General features: G+C 42.4%; 1 protein-coding gene across 1 annotated transcript in view; it reads right to left on the bottom strand.

The window, feature by feature from the left end:
* ICE2 (interactor of little elongation complex ELL subunit 2) overlaps positions 1–18060 on the bottom strand; it is a 123295-nt gene extending 105235 nt beyond the window's left edge. Inside the window, exons 1-2 of the mRNA XM_040342974.1 lie at positions 17935–18060; positions 11818–11922 (exon numbers count right to left, since the gene is read on the bottom strand). Of these exons, the coding sequence (XP_040198908.1) occupies positions 11818–11922; positions 17935–17960 (131 nt within the window). The 5' untranslated portion in view covers positions 17961–18060. The remainder of the gene's footprint in view (positions 1–11817; positions 11923–17934) is intronic.
* Between the last annotated feature and the right edge of the window lie 234 nt (positions 18061–18294).

Below are 18294 nucleotides of genomic sequence, written 5' to 3'. Positions count from 1 at the left end.
AATTGTGTTTTTTTTTTTTTTGTACCAAAAATATGTAGAAGAATACATATTGGCCTTAACTGAAGAAAATAGTTTATTTTTCTTAATTTTGGGGATATTTATTATAGCAAAAAGTTAAAAATATATATATTTATAGCACAAAAAATAAAAACCGCAGAGGTGATCAAATATCACCAAAAGAAAGCTCGATTTGTGGGGAAAAAAAAGGACATCAATTTTATTTGGCGGAACGGGCTGGCGGGCATCAGTATGCTGCCCCCCTAAAAGTGCTGCCTGGTACCACCCGGTCCCATCATAGGGCCGGCCCTGCCTATACAATGCTCTTCTGTGCAACCAAAGCCGGCCCAAGAGCGATTTTTTAATTCCTGCAACCATGGGATGTGTTGGTGGGGGAATCCCTCCCGCTGATCCATTGTGTTATCCTGGTGGGAGAGTAGGGGGAGCCATCTACACCGGCAGAACACTGTCATTACTGTTGAATGCTACAAGAGCCGCTAGCAATTAATTGCATGAAAAAAATCTGACATGCTGGGTGAACCCAAGTTCGGGTTGATCGATCAAAATGGGTACAATCAGCCTGGCCATATATGGTTCGAATTCTGGCCACTCGCTGCTGAAGCAGCTGAGATTTTAACTGTCTATTGCTGGCTTTAGGAAAAGTTGCAGGCAGTCCTTTGGGTGTGACATTTGGCAAATTTTTGGTCCAATAGACTTCAATGGGAGTTCAGGAAAAACAAGTATGAATCTAGCCTTGGCTTTCTTGGCACCTATAAGGGCTCGTTCACACAGGCCAACACTGCACTCCCGGGTAGGGGAGTGTATTGTTTCTGCTGTAATTAGTCACAGAAGAAGCCGATCGGTGGGTGCCGGCCAATGGATGTCTGCTAGCCCCCGCAGATCGTCGAGGAGAGAGGCTGGACAGATCTCTGCATACAGTGCATCCAGAAAATATTCACAGCGCTTCACTTTTTTTTTTAAGTTACAGCCTTATTCCAAAATTGATTAACTTCATTATTTTACTTAAAAATTCTACAATTCATGCCCCCTAAATGACAACGTGAAAGAAGTTTGTTTGAAATCTTTGCAAATTTATAAAAAATAAAAAAAAAAGGAGATAAAATTACTGTTTCATAAGTATTCACAGCCTTTGCTCAATACTTTTTTGAAACACCTTTGGCACCAATTACAGCCTCAAGTCTTTTTTCAGTATGATGCTACAAGCTTGGCATACCTAATTTTGGGCAGTTTGTCCCATTCTTCTTTGCAGGACCTCTCAAGCTCCATCAGGTTGGATAAGGATCGTCGGTGCACAGCCATTTTCAGATCTCTCCAGAGATGTTAAATCAGGTTTTAGTCTGGGCCACTTAAGGACATTCACAGGGTTGTCCCGTAGTCACTCCTTTGTTATCTTGGCTGTATGCTTAGGGTCGTTGTCCTGTTGGAAGATGAACCTTCACCCCCAAGCTCTCTGGAGCAGGTTTTCATCAATGTTGTCTGTACATTTCTGCATTTATCTTTTCCTCGATCCTGACTAGTGTCCCAGTTCCTGCCACTGAAAATCATCCCCACAGCACGATGCTGCCACTACCATGCTTCATGGATGGTATTGGCCATTGTCTGGTTTCCTCCGGGCATGACGCTTGCCTTTCAGGCCAATGAGTTCAATCTTTGTTTCATCGGTCCAGAGAATTTAGTTTTTCGTGGTCTGAGTCCTTCAGGTGCCTTTGGGCAAACTCCAGGCAGCCTGGCATGCGCCTTGTACTGATGAGTGGCTTCTGTCTGGCTACTCTACCAAACAGGCCCGATTGGTGGAGTGCTGCAGAGATAGTTGTTCGTCTGAAAGGTTCTCCTCTCTCCACAGAGAAATGCTGGAGCTATGTCAGAGTGACTATCGGATTCTTGGTCACCTCCTTGACCAAGGCCCTTCTCCCCTGATCGCTCTGTTTGGCCACTCTAGGAAGAGTCCTGGTGGTTCCAAAATTCTTCTATTTATGGATGATGGCGGCCACTGTGCTCATTGGGACCTTCAATGCTGCAGAAGTTGTTCTGTACCCTTCCCCAGAGCTGTGCCTTGATATAATCATGTCTGAGGTCTACAGACAATTCCTTGGACTGTGCTCTGAAATGCAAGGTTAATTGTGGGACCTTTGACATGATTTGGAAAGGCAAAAACCTGTCCATCAACTGAATTTACCACATGTGGACTCCAATCAAGTTGTAGAAGCATTTCAAGGATGATCAGTGGAAACAGGATGCACCTGAGCTCGTGGTCAATGGAATTTACAGACAGTATATGCGATTTTTGTTCAGAAATTACATTTATTTTAAAACTGAATGTTAAAAAGAAAAGATTTTTCGTATGAATATTCATAAGGCTCGGTTCACGCCTATGCAGTTTGGATTTGATCCTTTTCTGCAGTGCTTTTTGCACCTGCGATTTTGCTGCGATTTGCGTTTTGCATTGCTTATGCTTTCTTTGGCCAATTTGTTGTTGGAGAAATCGAAAAACGCACTACATGCTTTTCTGCAGCATCTCCATTGAACCAAACAAGCCAAAAAAAGCAGTTTTGCATTGAAAAAATATGATTTTTGTACTCACCGTAAAATCCTTTTCTCTATAGTTAATGGATGGACACAGCAGCTTATTCTTGACAGTAGGGTATTAGCCTTCGATCAGGAGATGACTAGGCAGAAACATTGTTAATACAACTTTAAGCTGTACAGTACCGCCCAGGAGGCAGTCCCCTCTAGGTACAACCCTCTCCCTGCACTTAGCAGCTCAGTTCGTCAAAAAGGAGTACCAACCTAAAAAGGAGGGGTGGGTGCTGTGTCCATCCATGAACTACAGAGAAAATAATTTTACGGTGAGTACAAAAATCCTATTTTCTCTTGTGTTCATGGACGGACACAGCAGCTTATTCTTGACAGTAGGGACGTCCCCAAGCAGTGTCAGAAAACAAGGGGTGGGAACAGCAACCAAAAAGTTTCACCAGACAAGACCGCCATGCCCTTCTTAGGACCAGCCACCGAAACAAACAGTGAGTCCGACCTCTGGAACGGAGCCGTAGCAGACAGGTACACCAGCAGAGCCCGGACAATGTCCAAGGAATGCAAAGCAGCCTCTTTTGGAATGCGACGGCCGATGACACAAGGAAGTAAGTACGATGTCCTCATTAAGATGAAAAGCCAAAACTACCTTAGGGAGAAACGAAGGCTGCGGGCGTAGCACCGCCTTATCCTTGTGGAGGATCAGATAAGGAGCCTTTCAAGACAAGGCCGCCAGCTCAGAAACCCGTCTGACGTAATTAACCACTAAAAAGGCAACTTTGAGAGAGTGTCAATAGGGGGGATCTACCTAATGTTTTCAAACGGCGGTTTCTGAAGTACCGAGAGGACCAGATTTAAGTCCCACGGAGGCAGTTGAGGGTCACACCGGAGGGGCCATATGTCGAACCCCATGTACAAACATACTCACCAGTGAGTGAGTCGCCAAGGGCAGTTGAAAAAAGATAGCCAAAAGCTGAAATATGCCTCTTAATAGTACTTAAGGCAAGCTTCTGGTCCACTCCCCGCTGTAAAAACAGCAGGATCCTGGAAATCGAGTATGTACGCGGATGCCACTTCAGCTCCTCACACAGAGATGTAAGCCTTACAAGTACGATGATAAATCTTCCTAGAGGAAGACTTTCGAGCACTCAGCATGGTAGAAATAACCGCATCCGCCAGACCCCGGTCCCTCAACACCATGCTTTTAATAGCCACGCCGTTAAAGCCAGTGACTGTAAAGCAGGATGAAGAATGGGACCTTTCCACAGAAGGTCCTCTCGTAGTGGTAGTCACCAAGGAACATCCGCCACCAGACGCACTAGGTCGGCATAATGAAGAAGGGACGTCAATTTAGTTTGGGTACAGCGTCGAACAACCACGCAGTTGTCAGTTAAAGCGACAGTGCCGCATCGCAAAAAAACTATATTGCAAAAACATTGAAAGCCTCACTGCAAAGCTACGACGAGGACGATGACGAGTGACATGAGTATCAAAATTGTAAACAAAAAATAAAGGTCAAAAATATATAAAAAAAAACAGGGTGCAATCAGCGCAAATATATAGATCAAAAAATGATGATATTAAAAGTGTATTTATGTGATACAGACCCCCAGGGTTCAGATCACTGGTAATGCCAGCTGAACACTAAGGGAAATTCGCAAAAATCCTAAGCAAGTAAAAAATAAAATAGAAAAAGTGCAGCGCAAAACTCAAATATATAAATGATACTGGTATACTCAAACACCAATACCATAAGTGTGAATATGAATATGCAGAAAAAAAAAAAAAAAAAAATATTAAAAATTAAATACAATTCAAACAAACAGTCCAAAAGTCCATAAGTGTCAGAAGATGAGTGAATTAAACGAAAATAAATCTCCACCACGTGACAATCCACCAAAATTTTGAAGTGATCCCTCCACCGTTGTAGATGGCTACTCTCACCTTCATATATGGACCACCGAGTTAACAGATGGTCAATAAAGAAAATCAAATAGGCAGGTCATGAACAGGAACCAGGCTGATGTATTAGATCCTCATAAGACAACCAAACCGCAAAGGACAGGTGCATGTAAAGAGATAATCACAGACTAATTGCTCACTGTTGCAATGTGTGGATTTATTCTTTAACCACTTGCCGTCGCCGCACCGTCGAAATACGTCCACAAGGTGGCTCTCCTAGGCGAGAGCATGTAATATGACGTCCTGCCTATTAGCCGCCACTAGGGGCTCCGGCGGCTCCGGCGGCGCGCGCCCCCCGCTCGCCCCCGACTCCCGTGCGTGTGCCCGGCGGGCGCGATCGCCGCCGGGCACACGCGATCGCTCGGTACAGAGCGGGGAACGGGAGCTGTGTGTGTAAACACACAGCTCTCGTTCCTGTCAGCAGGGGAAATGCTGATTTTCTGTTCATACAATGTATGAACAGAAGATCAGTGTTTCCCCTAGTGAGGCCACCCCCCCCCCCCCCACAGTAAGAACACACCCAGGCATACTTACACCTTCCCCGCCCCCTAGTGTTAACCCCTTCACTGCCAGTGGCATTTTTATAGTAATCTAATGCATTTTTATAGCACTGATCGCTATAAAAATGCCAATGGTCCCAAAAATGTGTCAAAAATGTCCGAAGTGTCCGCCATAATGTCGCAATACCGAAAAAAAAAAAAATCGCTGATCGCCGCCATTACTAGTAAAAAAAATATTAATAAAAATGCCATAAAAATACCCCCTATTTTGTAAACGCTATAACTTTTGCGCAAACCAATCAATAAACGCTTATTGCGATTTTTTTTTACGAAAAATATGTAGAAGAATACGTATCGGCCTAAACTGAGGAAAAAAAATGTTTTTTTATATATTTTTGGGGGATATTTATTACAGCAAAAAGTAAAAAATATTCATTTTTTTCAAAATTGTCATTCTATTTTTGTTTATAGCGCAAAAAATAAAAAACGCAGAGGTGATCAAATACCACCAAAAGAAAGCTCTATTTGTGGGAAAAAAAGGACGCCAATTTTGTTTGGGAGCCACGTCGCACGACCGCGCAATTGTCTGTTAAAGCGACGCAGTCCCGAATCGCAAAAAGTACTCTGGTCTTTGGGCAGCAATATGGTCCGGGGGGTAAGTGGTTAAAAGAAGCAAAAGTCAGGCTACTCACATTTGGCCAGACAAAAAACGGCATGAAGTAACAATCTTTAAGTACCGCTGTGGTTTAGGAGCCTGAAACATCACGTCGCTCATCTGCTGTTCATTCCTAAAGATTGTTACTTCATGCCGTTTTTTGTCTGGCCAAATGTGAGTAGCCTGACTTTTGCTTCTTTTAAAGAATAAATCCACACATTGCAACAGTGAGCACTTAGTCTGTGATTATCTCTTTACATGCACCTGTCCTTTGCGGTTTGGTTGTCTTATGAGGATCTAATACATCAGCCTGGTTCCTGTTCATGACCTGCCTATTTGATTTGCTTTATTGACCATCTGTTAACTCAGTGGTCCATATATGAAGGTGAGAGTAGCCATCTACAACGGTGGAGGGATCACTTCAAAATTTTGGTGGATTGTCACGTGGTGGAGATTTATTTTCGTTTAATTCACTCATCTTCTGACACTTATGGACTTTTGGACTGTTTGTTTGAATTGTATTTAATTTTTAATATTTTTTTTTTTCCCATTTTTTCTGCATATTCATATTCACACTTATGGTATTGGTGTTTGAGTATACCAGTATCATTTATATATTTGAGTTTTGCGCTGCACTTTTTCTAATTTTATTTTTAAAAAAATAAAGGTCAGTTGAAAACAGCAAGACATCCTGATTGTATACTGCGCCCACTAGTGGGACACACTAATACTACATGAAAGTAACTCACTGTTCCACAGCAAATGCTCAATATTAACAGGAGATGTACTCAAGGTCACAAACTGTGATAGATGGAGGGATACCTTGTCCTCACCCAACATGAGGAAGGAGGAGGAGAAAAAAGAAAATAGAACAGTCAGGAGTCCATTCAAGGGCCTTCCCGGCCGCCACCACACCGTCATGAAGCAAGAGACTGAAGCATTGGATGCATTGTGCCTAACCCTCTCAAACCTCAAAACCGTATCTTTCAAAACGCTGAGCAACATTTTTATTGACCATTATCCATGTCAATTTACGTTTCATCATCGCTAGGTCTACCAGACAGTTGCTATGTTACAGTGCATATAAAAACCAATAGAATATAAAAATCTATTTTTTTTATTTTTATCAAAATTTTAATAAAATGACGTGGAGTAAAAAAAAAAAAAAAAATATTGAGAATATATATATATATATATATATATATATATATATATATATATATATATATATATATATATATATATATATATATATATATATATATATATATATATATATATATATATATATATATATATATATATATATATATTTTAATTTTTTTTTTTAATTTTTTTTTTTAATTTTTTAAAACACCAGAGACCATTGCATGGACTAAATATAATATTAAATTACTTGCTCAAGTGGTTACTGATCAGAAACTATCTACCTTTCTCTATACTTACCTCAACTTTTAATCTACCTAGTTTTAATCTATTTAGATACTACGAGCTTTTACACACTTTTCATGCACAGGAATTAAACTATTCCACAGGATAGTTTAATGATGATACAATCCACTTTGGAATTAGTACTTAGGTCTCAGTGTCTGGATAAGCATACCTCGAGACTGTACTCTCATCTTGTTTTAAATTTCTATTTTGCCACTAGAGGGTCTCCGAGCTAGGTGGATGAGCGATATACCAGATCTGGGTACAGAGTATTGGTGTTGTGTGTGGGATTTCCCTCTGAGATCTCCTTGAGGGACCATATGATTCAATTTAAATTGGTACCCAGAGGATATATTACACCCTATAGACTTTAAAAGATAAATCCTGGTTGCTCTTCTAAGTGCTGGAGGTGTGGAGCATCTCGGGGGGATTTCACACACATCTTTCCCATGTATAGTTAGTTTAATAAATCCACCACCTCCATACAAAAATTATCACCTCTGCTCCTTTACTGGTTTCAATGTCTGTCTGCTGGGTTTGGTAGAGGCTATTACCCCATTAGTGACTGAGCGAATATTTACATTATTCTATGCAAGAAAAGCCATTGCATTATATTGGAAGAAACCCTGTCCTCCTACGCTTTTATATTGGAAACAATTGATAAATAATAATCTTCAATTGTATAGAGACACCTATAGGAATAGGGGTTGCCCTAGTAAGTACGATAAAGTCTGGGCAAAGTGGTTGGGAAAATCGTACACAGCATCTAATATAGATGGGAGGTAATGATTCATAGCATGGGTGTTTCCTATAGGTGGGGGATACCTGGGGCTATTGGTGATACAGAAGACTAATATTTGCTTCCTTCTGTTCCCGTACTATATGCAGTGAGGCTTGACATCTAAATGGATACATGGGATGGCCTAGAAAAATATAAAATATTCTCTTTGGTAATCATTATAAATCTTTGTCTTTTTTTTCCCCCCTTTTTTGCTATGCAATGTGATGGGATCGTGTTATACTAATATATTCCAGATTCAATGTGTTGTTGTGTTTTGTTTGTTTGCTTGCTTAACCACTTCATTACTGGGCACTTAAACCCCCTTCGTGCCCAGACCAATTTTCAGCTTTCAGTCCTGACGCATTTTGAATGACAATTGCGCGGTCATACAACACTGTACCCAAATTATATTTTTAATCCTTTTTTTCCCCCCACAAATAGAGCTTTCTTTTGGTGGTATTTGTCACCTCTGCCGTTTTTATTTTTTGCGCTATTTACAAATTGACATTTTTTTGTGTTTTTTTTTTAAATAAATAAAAATAAATCGCAATAAGCGTATATTGATTGGTTTGCGCAAAAGTTATAGCGCCTACAAAATAGGGGATAGATTTATGACTTTTTACTAGCAATAGCGGCGATCTGTGTTTTTTTTTTGTCAGGCCTGCGATATTGCGACGGACATATCGGACACTTTTGACACAAATTTGGGACCATTCAAATTTATACAGCGATCAGTGCTATAAAAATGCACTAATTACTGTATAATTGTGACTGGCAGGGAAGGGGTTAACACTAGGGGGTGAGGAAGGGGTTAAATGTATTCCCTGGGTGTGTTCTAACTGTGTGGGGGGAGGGGACTGACTGGGGGAGGTGACCGATGCTGTGTCCCTATGTACAAAAGACACAGATCGGTCTCCTCTCTCCCTGACAGGACGTAGAGCTCTGTGTTTACACACAGAGCTCCACGTCCCTGCTGTCACTGCCGATCGCGGGTACCTGGCGGACATCGGGGCTGGCAGGCATGCGCATCGGCTTCCCAGCGATGCGCCGGACAAAATGTTTCCCGGCTGCGCGCCCCCAGCGGCGCGCACGGGGAATGTAAACAACAGGACGTCCACCCGGCACTTGAGAGCCGCGCTCTGGACGTCTTTCGTCTACAGCGCGGGTCTCAAGTGGTTATGAAACGAAATAAAAAGACTTTGAAAAAGATAGTTTTCTATTTAAGATAGATTAAGAACTTAGTTTATTCAGCATGAAATAGAGCCTAGTTATGTAGCATGAGGCTATATATTCTGCAATATTACAATTTTTTGTAAACTCATTAGAATAATTAAATCTCTGAAAGCATTGATACATTCACACAGTACCCATGAGAAAAGTTCAGGAATATTCCTTTATCCCATTGTTTTGAAAATGTACACAGAAAACTGTATGATTGAATCGGTTTTGAGATTTGTAAAAAAAAATTTTTGCTAGAAAATTACTTAGAACCCCAAACATTATGCATTTTATTTTTAACACCCTAGAGAATAAAATACCGGTCATTGCAATACTTTATGTCATACCGTATTTGCGCAGCGGTCTTTTGAAAAAAATAAATAAATAAAATACACTTTTTTTTTTTTTTTTTTTATAAAAAACAGTAAAGTTAGCCCAATTTTTTTTAAATATTGTGAAAGATAATGTTACGTAAAGGCGCCAGGTCGTTAATTCTAGTCACAATTGCGACCTGGCGCCCGGATTTCGTCGAGCCCCGTCATAGCGGCTGTTCCGCCGCTTAATCATTCTCACGGGCGGCGAGAGGGGACGTCCCCCCTCCAGCCACTCTCCGGTGCTTCTACCGACTCACCTGTGCGATCGGTGAGATGGTGATCATAGAGATTTCCGGCAGACCAGATGGTCGCCAGAGTCTCTATGATCGGAGGCCGGGCGCGATGTTATGACGTCACGCCCGGGGCACATATACCCCTTCCTGACCAGGTGAAATTTCAGCTTGTGGCAATGCGTCACTTTAACTGACAATTGCGCGGTCGTGCGACGTGGCTCCCAAACAAAATTGACGTCCTTTTTTCCCCACAAATAGAGCTTTCTTTTGGTGGTATTTGATCGCCTTTGCGGTTTTTATTTTTTGCGTTATAAACAAAAATAGAGCGACAATTTTGAAAAAAAAAACAATATTTTTTACTTGTTGCTGTAATAAATAGCCCCATTTTTAAAAAAAAACTTTTTTCTTCTCAGTCTATGCGATACGTATTCTTCGACATATTTTTGGTAAAAAAAAAAAAAAAAAAAAATCGCAAGAAGCTTCTGGTTTGCGCAAAAGTTAATGCGCTTACAAAATAGGGGACAGAATTATTATTTTTTATTTATTTTTTTTTACTACTAATGGCGGCGATCAGCATTTTTTTCGTGACTGCGACATTATGGCGGAGACATCAGACACTTTTGACACATTTTTGGCGCCATTCACATTTATACAGCGATCAGTGCTATAAATATGCACTAATTACTGTATAAATGTGACTGGCATTGAAGGGGTTAACACTAGGGGGTGAGGAAGGGGTTAAATGTGTACCCTGAATTGTGTTCTAACTGTGTGTGGAGGGGGGTGTCTGGGGGAGGTGACCGATGCTGTGTCCCCATGTACAAGGGACACAGATCGGTCTCCTCTCTCCCCTGACAGGACATGGATCTCTGTGTTTACACACAGAGCTCCACGTCTTGTCCCTGTAGCCGCCGAGTGCCTGGCGGACATCACGGCCGCCAGGCACACGCATCGGCATCTCAGCGATGCGGCGGGCACGCACGCGTCAGCGACTGCGCGCGCAGACCGTAAAAACACGGCCAGTCAGTAGAGTAGAACCACCCTGCGGCCGTAAAAAGTCCGTCGGGTAGTGGTTAAAGTGTCAAAATATTTTTTCTTTATTTTTTAGTAACAATAACATTTTTAAAGTGCCCCTGTCTCCGTGTGCTCACACGCAGAAGCGAACGCATACGTAATTCCCGCCCACATATGAAAACGGTGTTCAAACCACACATGTGAGGTGTTGCAGCGAACATTGAGCGAGAGCAATACTTCTATCCCTAGACCTCCTCTGTATCTCACAACATGTAACCAGTAAAACAATTTAAAGCGCCGCCTATGGGAATTTATAAGTACCGAAGTTTGGCGCCATTCCACGAGCGTGTGCAATTTTGAAGGGTGACTTATTATTAGGTATCTATTTACTCGGTATAACTTCATATTTCACATTATGCAAAGAAATTGGGCTAACTTTACTGTTTTTTTTCAAAGCATGAAAACGCGTTTGAAAAATTGCTGCACAAATACAGTACGAGATAAAAAGTTGCAATGACCGCCATTGTATTCTCTAGGGTCTCCACTTAAAAAAAAAAACATATATAATGTTTGGGGGTTCTATGTAATCTATTATTATTAAATTATGATTTTTACATGTAGGAGAGAAATGTCAGAATTGGCCTGGTTGTTAAGTGGTTAAAACAGATAATATACATAATGGTACCTATGGAATGTTCTCTGCTTGCCCTTTCCTCATGTTTTCTTTGGCAAAACGTTAAAACTTGTTTTTAAATAAACAGTTATACAAAAGAAAAAAAGAAGAAAAACAAATAAAAAAATAAACACCACACACCAAAAACAAAATCCACAATAACCAAGAGGATCTCAATGTTTGTTGATTAGGTTTATTGTAGTTGTATTGAATTATAAAGTTAATATACTATAATAGCACTTTACACCACATACACAGTCTTTATATGTTAAAGTGTGTAAGGCTGGAGAGATGGATGTAACCACTGTATGCACCAAAGATCTGATGGCTGAGACATAAACCATACATAAAAACAAATATAGTGATTAGCTAAACATATAAAATAGTTTAAAGAACATGAAGTGACAAGAAAAAAATAAAATACGTTACTTGTTACAAAGAAGTAAAAGTTCTGAAGCAGTGGGACCCAGGGAAAATTTTTCGTAAGACTCTCGGGTGAAAAAAGTATTTCTACCATTGAAAGGTTCAATATCCCTGTAAAAAGAGAAAGAAAACATTTCAAACTGATATACTGTGGTGTAGACTGAAGTCAGAAAATGTGAATAGGAGTACGTGAGTGTTGTTGCTGGCTGGCCTAATATTCCACCAGATGTGCGTCAGTGTCAAGTTTTGCCTTTGACTGGATTTTCATCTTTAACAATACATAAAAATGCCTTAAAGGTGTTGCAAAAGTTTATTTCCTTGGCCATTTTCTCGGCTTCTCCCCGCAATAGCTGGGAATCTCTCTCCCGAGTGGGTTAGCTTTTGGGCGCGCTCCCGTGTGATACAGTTGGCGTCAATAGACGCCGAGTGTATGACTCGGTCCCGCCCCCTGGCGGCCACGTCATTGGATTTGATTGACAGCAGCGGGAGTATATGGCCGCGCTGCTATCAATCTATCCAATGAACACCGAGACTTCATGGAGAAGGGGACGCACAGAGCAGGCGAACGGGCTCAGGTAAGTAAAACGGGGGGCTCGTGACAGCAAAATGTTTTTTCACCTTTAGCCCTGGTTCACACTGGGTACGATTTGGAACGATTTGAGATGCGATTTGACATGTCAAATCGCATCTCAAATCGGCAGCAATTGTCGGCAATGGCACTGTCCTAATCAGTGCGACGCCGCATCTGCGATTTCAAAAAGTAGTTCCTGTACTACTTTTTGCGATTTCGGGCTGTGATTTACATTAAATTGCGGCCGAAATCGCGGCAAAATCGCGGCCGCGAAATCGCGGTAAAATCGCGCATTTTACCGCGATTTTGAATTCGCAGCAGTGTGAACCTAGGCTAAAGCGAAGGATTTATTAAAGCGGAGTTCCAGCCACAATTTCACTTTATAAATATAAATACCCCTGTAATACACAAGCTTAATGTATTCTAGTAAAGTTAGTCTGTAAACTAAGGTCCGTTTTGTTAGGTTGTTACAGCATTTAGACACTTTATAAAATATAAATTGACTGGGGCCATCTTAAGTGTGGGCATCATGAAACCAGACTGTATGACTTCCTGGATTTTAGCCTTGCACATGCTCAGTTACACCCACTACATTCCCAGGAGTCTGTGCGGTGTAGGTTAGGAAGCATTAAGCACCTAGGTGCAGGAAGTGGAAGGATTAACTATTCTGCCTAGCAACAACACTTTGAAGGCATCTAAAAAAAATTAAATAAAAAAAAAAAATCGTAAAGGACTAATGACATTTTTTTAAAACTACTGATGTAATGTTATATTTATGGGTGGAACTCCACTTTAAGGTGAAAAAACACGAACCTTAACAACCCCTTTAAAGCGGAGTTCCACCTTCTGCTCATCTGATTCCTCCCCCCCTCCGGTGCCACATTTGGCACCTTTCGGGGGAGAGGGGGGACAGGATACCCGACAGGTATCCTTTCCCACTTGCAGGAGTCCACTCTGCGGCCCGTGGCGTCACAGGGCTCGCTCTAAATTAAAGCAAACTTTAAAGGATAAGTTCACCTTTGGGAACGTGTTACATGTTCCCAAAGAGGAGAAAGAAAAAAAGGAGAAAAAAAAAAAGGAGAAAAGTAAAAAAAAAAAAAAAAAAAAAAGGAGGAGAAAAGGGAGAGCATTTATTATTTTTTCTAAAAAGTGAACTGATGCGGCGTACACGCGGTCATTTTTCGGCATGAAAAAAAAAAAAACAACGTTTTTCCAACTTCATCATTAAAAACCATGTTGCCCACACACACCATCGTTTTTAAAAAATTATGAACAAAGCGCAGTGACGTACAACACGTACGACGGCACTCTGAAGGGGAAGTTCCATTCGCCTTTGGGCTGCTTTAGCTGATTCCTTGTTAGTAAAAGACGAATCGCGCTTTTCTGGCTGTTACAGCGTGATGAATGTGCTTACTCCATTATGAATGGTAGTTTTACCTGAACGAGCGCTCCCTTCACATAACTCGCTTCTGGGCATGCGCGGGTTTAAAACGTTGTTTTAGCCCACACACGAAAAACGATGTGAGGCCCACACACGATGATTTTAAATGCCGAAAAATTACCGTGTGTACGCGGCATTATTCTCTAAACCTGGGGATTGTCATGATCAATTCCATTCTGACAATGCTAGTGGCCTTGATCTGAAACAAACACGCATATCTGTAAAGACAGACATCATTATTTGCATGCTTGTTCCATGTAACGAACACAAAATGATAAAAAAAATAAAAAAGTGTAAACATTATAGCCTGGAAGCTAACATTTGCAGAAAGAGGAAAAGCAATGGCAACCTCCAAGCCCCTCTCAGGAAAGGTTCACGTTAACAAAACATACCACAGCCATTGGGAAATGTAGAGATCTTCATCCCAAAGGGTGAGGCAGAGTCCCTCAAAGGAGGGATATTCAGCTTTAGGTGGGGGTGCGTCAGGTAGGCACTCTGTTCCAACTCCTTGGACAGTAAATATCCAAAATTCACCCCCAAAAAAATATATATTTCCCTGCAGTAAAGCTGCACAAATAATCGTAAAAAAAAAGTATATATATTTTTTTTATCTCAATTTTCGATTCAACCCCCCTCAAGATCTTAAAGTGGTTGTTAACCTATCTGTGCCACTTGTACCTATGGGTAAGCCTTATTATAGTCTTACCTATACTTACTGTAATGATCTCCTAAACGTGCGCCGTTTAGGAGATATTTACCTTGTAGTGCGTCAATGATGTAATCAGCGCATGTGCGGTGAAGAAACAGCCCTCCGTGCCATTTCTTCACTAGCAAGAATCGTGACTGATGGCACCTGCGTGCGATTGACGTCACACGACTCCGGCCAGTCACAAAGTCAGTGTCTGTGGCCCCAGAAGGAAGAGGGGCGAAGATCGATGCAGCCACTAGCAGGCAGGTGCCACATAATGGGCAAGTATGCGATGCATACTAGCCCATTATGCTCTTACTTTGCAGGGGGGGAAAAAAAAGGAAGTAAAATCCATAAGCGTTTACTTCCTCTTCAATCCAGCATTTCCACGATTCTATAGAAACAGAGCTGTCAAGAAAAAAACAAAAAGCAACATTGCTCAGCACTAAGAGATAAAGAGAAACATTGTGCTGGATTCACGCATTTTTACGTTGGCGTAGCGCATTTACGCTACGCCGCCTTAAGTCAGAGAGGCAAGTGCTGTATTCACAAAGCACTTGCCTCCTAACTTACGGCGGCGTAGCGTTAATGGGGCCGGCGTAAGCGCGCCTAATTCAAATGAGGGGGCGTGTTTTATGTAAATGATTGGTGACCCGACGTGATTGACGTTTTTTACGAACGGCGCATGCGCCGTCCGTGTACATATCCCAGTGTGCATTGCTCCAAAGTACGCCGCAAGGACGTATCGGTTTCGACGTGAACGTAAATTACGTCCAGCCCCATTCACGGACGACTTACGCAAACGACGTAAAATTTTCAAATTTCGACGCGGGAACGACAGCCATACTTAACATTGGCTACGCCACCTAGGGGGAAGCTTTATCTTTACGCGGCGTATCCTTACTGTGACGGGCAAGCGTACGTTCGTGAATCGTCGTATCTAGTCATTTACATATTCTACGCCGAAATCAACGGAAGCGCCACCTAGCGGCCAGCGGAAAAATTGCACCCTAAGATACGACGGCGCAGGCCGTCGTATCTTAGCTAGGTTTAAGTGTATCTCAGTTTGAGAATACACTTAAACATACGACGGCGCAGATTCCGAGTTAGGTCGGCGTATCTACTGATACGCCGGCGTAACTCTTTGTGAATCCAGCCCAAACATTGTATCATTTGGTTCTTTTCTTTTAGATCAAAGGGATACATTTCAGGCTGTTAACAAGGCGAGTTTAACTTTATAAAAAAAAAAAAAAAAAAATTCTGCCTTTACAACTTCTTTATCTTTATGATTAACCTCTTCCATACAGGGCAGTTATACACACTTCCATACCAGGCCTATTCTGGCACTTCTCTCCTACATGTACAAATCATAATTTTTTTGCTAGAAAATTACGCAGAACCCCCAAACATTATATATGTTTTTTTAGCAGACACCCTAGGGAATAAAACGATGGTCATTGAAACGTTTTATCTTGCACGCTATTTGCGCAATAATTTTTCAAACGCCTTTTTTTTGGAAAAAAATTGTTTCATGAATTTAAAAAATAACAAAACAGTAAAGTTAGCCCAATTTTTTTGTAAAATATGAAATATGATGTTACACCGAGTAAATAGATACCTAACATGTCACGCTTTAAAATTGCGCACACACATGGAATTGCGTCAAACTTTGGTACTTAAAAATCTCCATAGGCAACGCTTTGAAAATTTTTACAGGTTACCAGTTTAGATTTACAGAGGAGATCTAGTGCTAGAATTGTTGCTGGCACTCTAACGCACGCGGCGATACCTCACATATGTGGTTTAAACGGCGTTTACATATGTCGGGGGGACTTGCGTGTGCGTTCGCTTCTGCGCGCGAGCTACTAGGGACAGGGGCGTTAAAAAAAATATTTTTTTATTTATTTATTTTTTTACATATTTATTTCTTTTTTTACACTTTTTTTTTTATCTTATTTTTTTATTATAACTTTTATTCCTATTACAATGAATGTAAACATCCCTTGTAATAGGAATGTGTGTGACGGGTCCTCTTTATGGAGAGATGCGGGGTCAATAAGACCCCACATCTCTCCTCCAGGCTGGAAAGCATGAAATCGGTGAAAAAAAATTCACCGATCTCATGCTTGCTGTTGCTTAGCAGCCGCAATTGCGGCTTTGTTTACTTACGGGGACCCGGGCGTGACGTCATCACATCGCGCCCGGGTCCTCCGACGGTCATAGAGATGACTGGTGACCATCTGGTCACCAGTCATCTCTATGCTTCCTGCCAGCGCCGGACGATTCGTTCTCCGGGCCCCCGATGGCACGGGAGAGCCCGGAGAAGCACCGGATGGCGGCGGGAGGGGGGGTTGTCCCCTCCCGCCGCCTGTAAGAACGATCTAGCGGCAGAATCTCCGCTATGATCGTTCTTACGTTGTGCAGAATCGCCGGCACAAGAGAAGGATATCTGAATGATGCCTCTAGCTGCAGGCATCATTCAGATATCCCCCCACAAAGCCCAGGACGTCGTATGACGTCCTCCTGGATCGAGGAGGGGTTCCTGCCGCCGTCATTTCACAATGACGCGGTAGGGAAGTGGTTAAAAAACTGTATGCAGCAGCCCCTCCAATTACTTAGCTGAGCCCCATCATCTCTCCTCCAGTGTCTAAGCTATCCAGGACTCTGCTCCTGGCTGAGACACAGCAGCGGCGCCATTGGCTCCTGCGTTTGTCAAAGTCAGTTAGCCAATCAGAAGAGAGGGGGTGGGTCTCCGTGTCTGAATGGGCACACGAAGCTGTGACTTGGCTCGGGTGCCCCTCATTGCAAGACAGAAGGGAGGGGCCTGGAGCAGCGAAAAGGGACCTGGAATTCTCCTTGGATTTTTTCCTTGGTCCTTTTTTGTTATGTGTTGCCTTCCAATGCCTCTTGCTGTATGGGCCAGTTATAGGCAAGAACAGCTACAGTATTTGTAAATAAAAAAAAGTTCAATTTTATGGTACAAAGCTGTAGGCTACATTGGTACCCCCTGAAGCCTGTTAGAAAAAGTCTTAATAGCAACTTCAGCCCCCCCCCTCCCTACAGCTGCTGGACACTTACCCATCAGCATCACAGGAGCTGACCCTTTGATGCTGAGGGGACACTGTCTGCACATCCCCTCCCCCCTCATTCTGCATGTCAGTGGAAGGTCAGGGCTCCAGTACTGCAAGGCAGCCTGGTCAGGTTAGTATAAATGGTGACAGGGTGAGTGTAGGAAAACATAGAGCTCTGTACCGCCTCTACTGGTCATGCTGGAAGGTGTAGTACAGCTCTGTACAGACACACGTCATAATAAAGCTCTATCCATGTGTACACTTGTCCTCCTGTCTGCTTTGTATTCCTTACTATACCCGGTCCAATATGAGCCCCGCTCCAGCCACGGGAACCACAAATGCCCACACTTACCACTTCAACTCTCCAGCCGCCTCCATTACTGCTTCCAATGTGCGGCTCCCAACATTTACCTCATCACAGCGCGCCAACCACCGACAGGGCACACATCCATTTTACTTCCTGGTCTACGGCTGAAGAGCTACAGCGACATCTAGAGCACAAATCGCTAACTGCACATGTGTCCGCTATTCTGGATACAACTACAGTCACCTGATAGTGATAACATCCCCCCCGAAGAGTCCATCACTCGGCACCCCCCACCCCAGATTCCCATCACTCAGCACCCTCCACCCCAGATTCCCATCACTCAGCACCCCCCCCCCCCAGATTCCCATTACTCAGCACCCCCCACCCCAGATTCCCATCAATCAG

This window comes from Rana temporaria, chromosome 3, assembly GCF_905171775.1.
Source record: "Rana temporaria chromosome 3, aRanTem1.1, whole genome shotgun sequence".
Lineage (NCBI taxonomy): Eukaryota > Metazoa > Chordata > Amphibia > Anura > Ranidae > Rana > Rana temporaria.
This window is presented reverse-complemented; position numbering and strand designations above follow the sequence as displayed.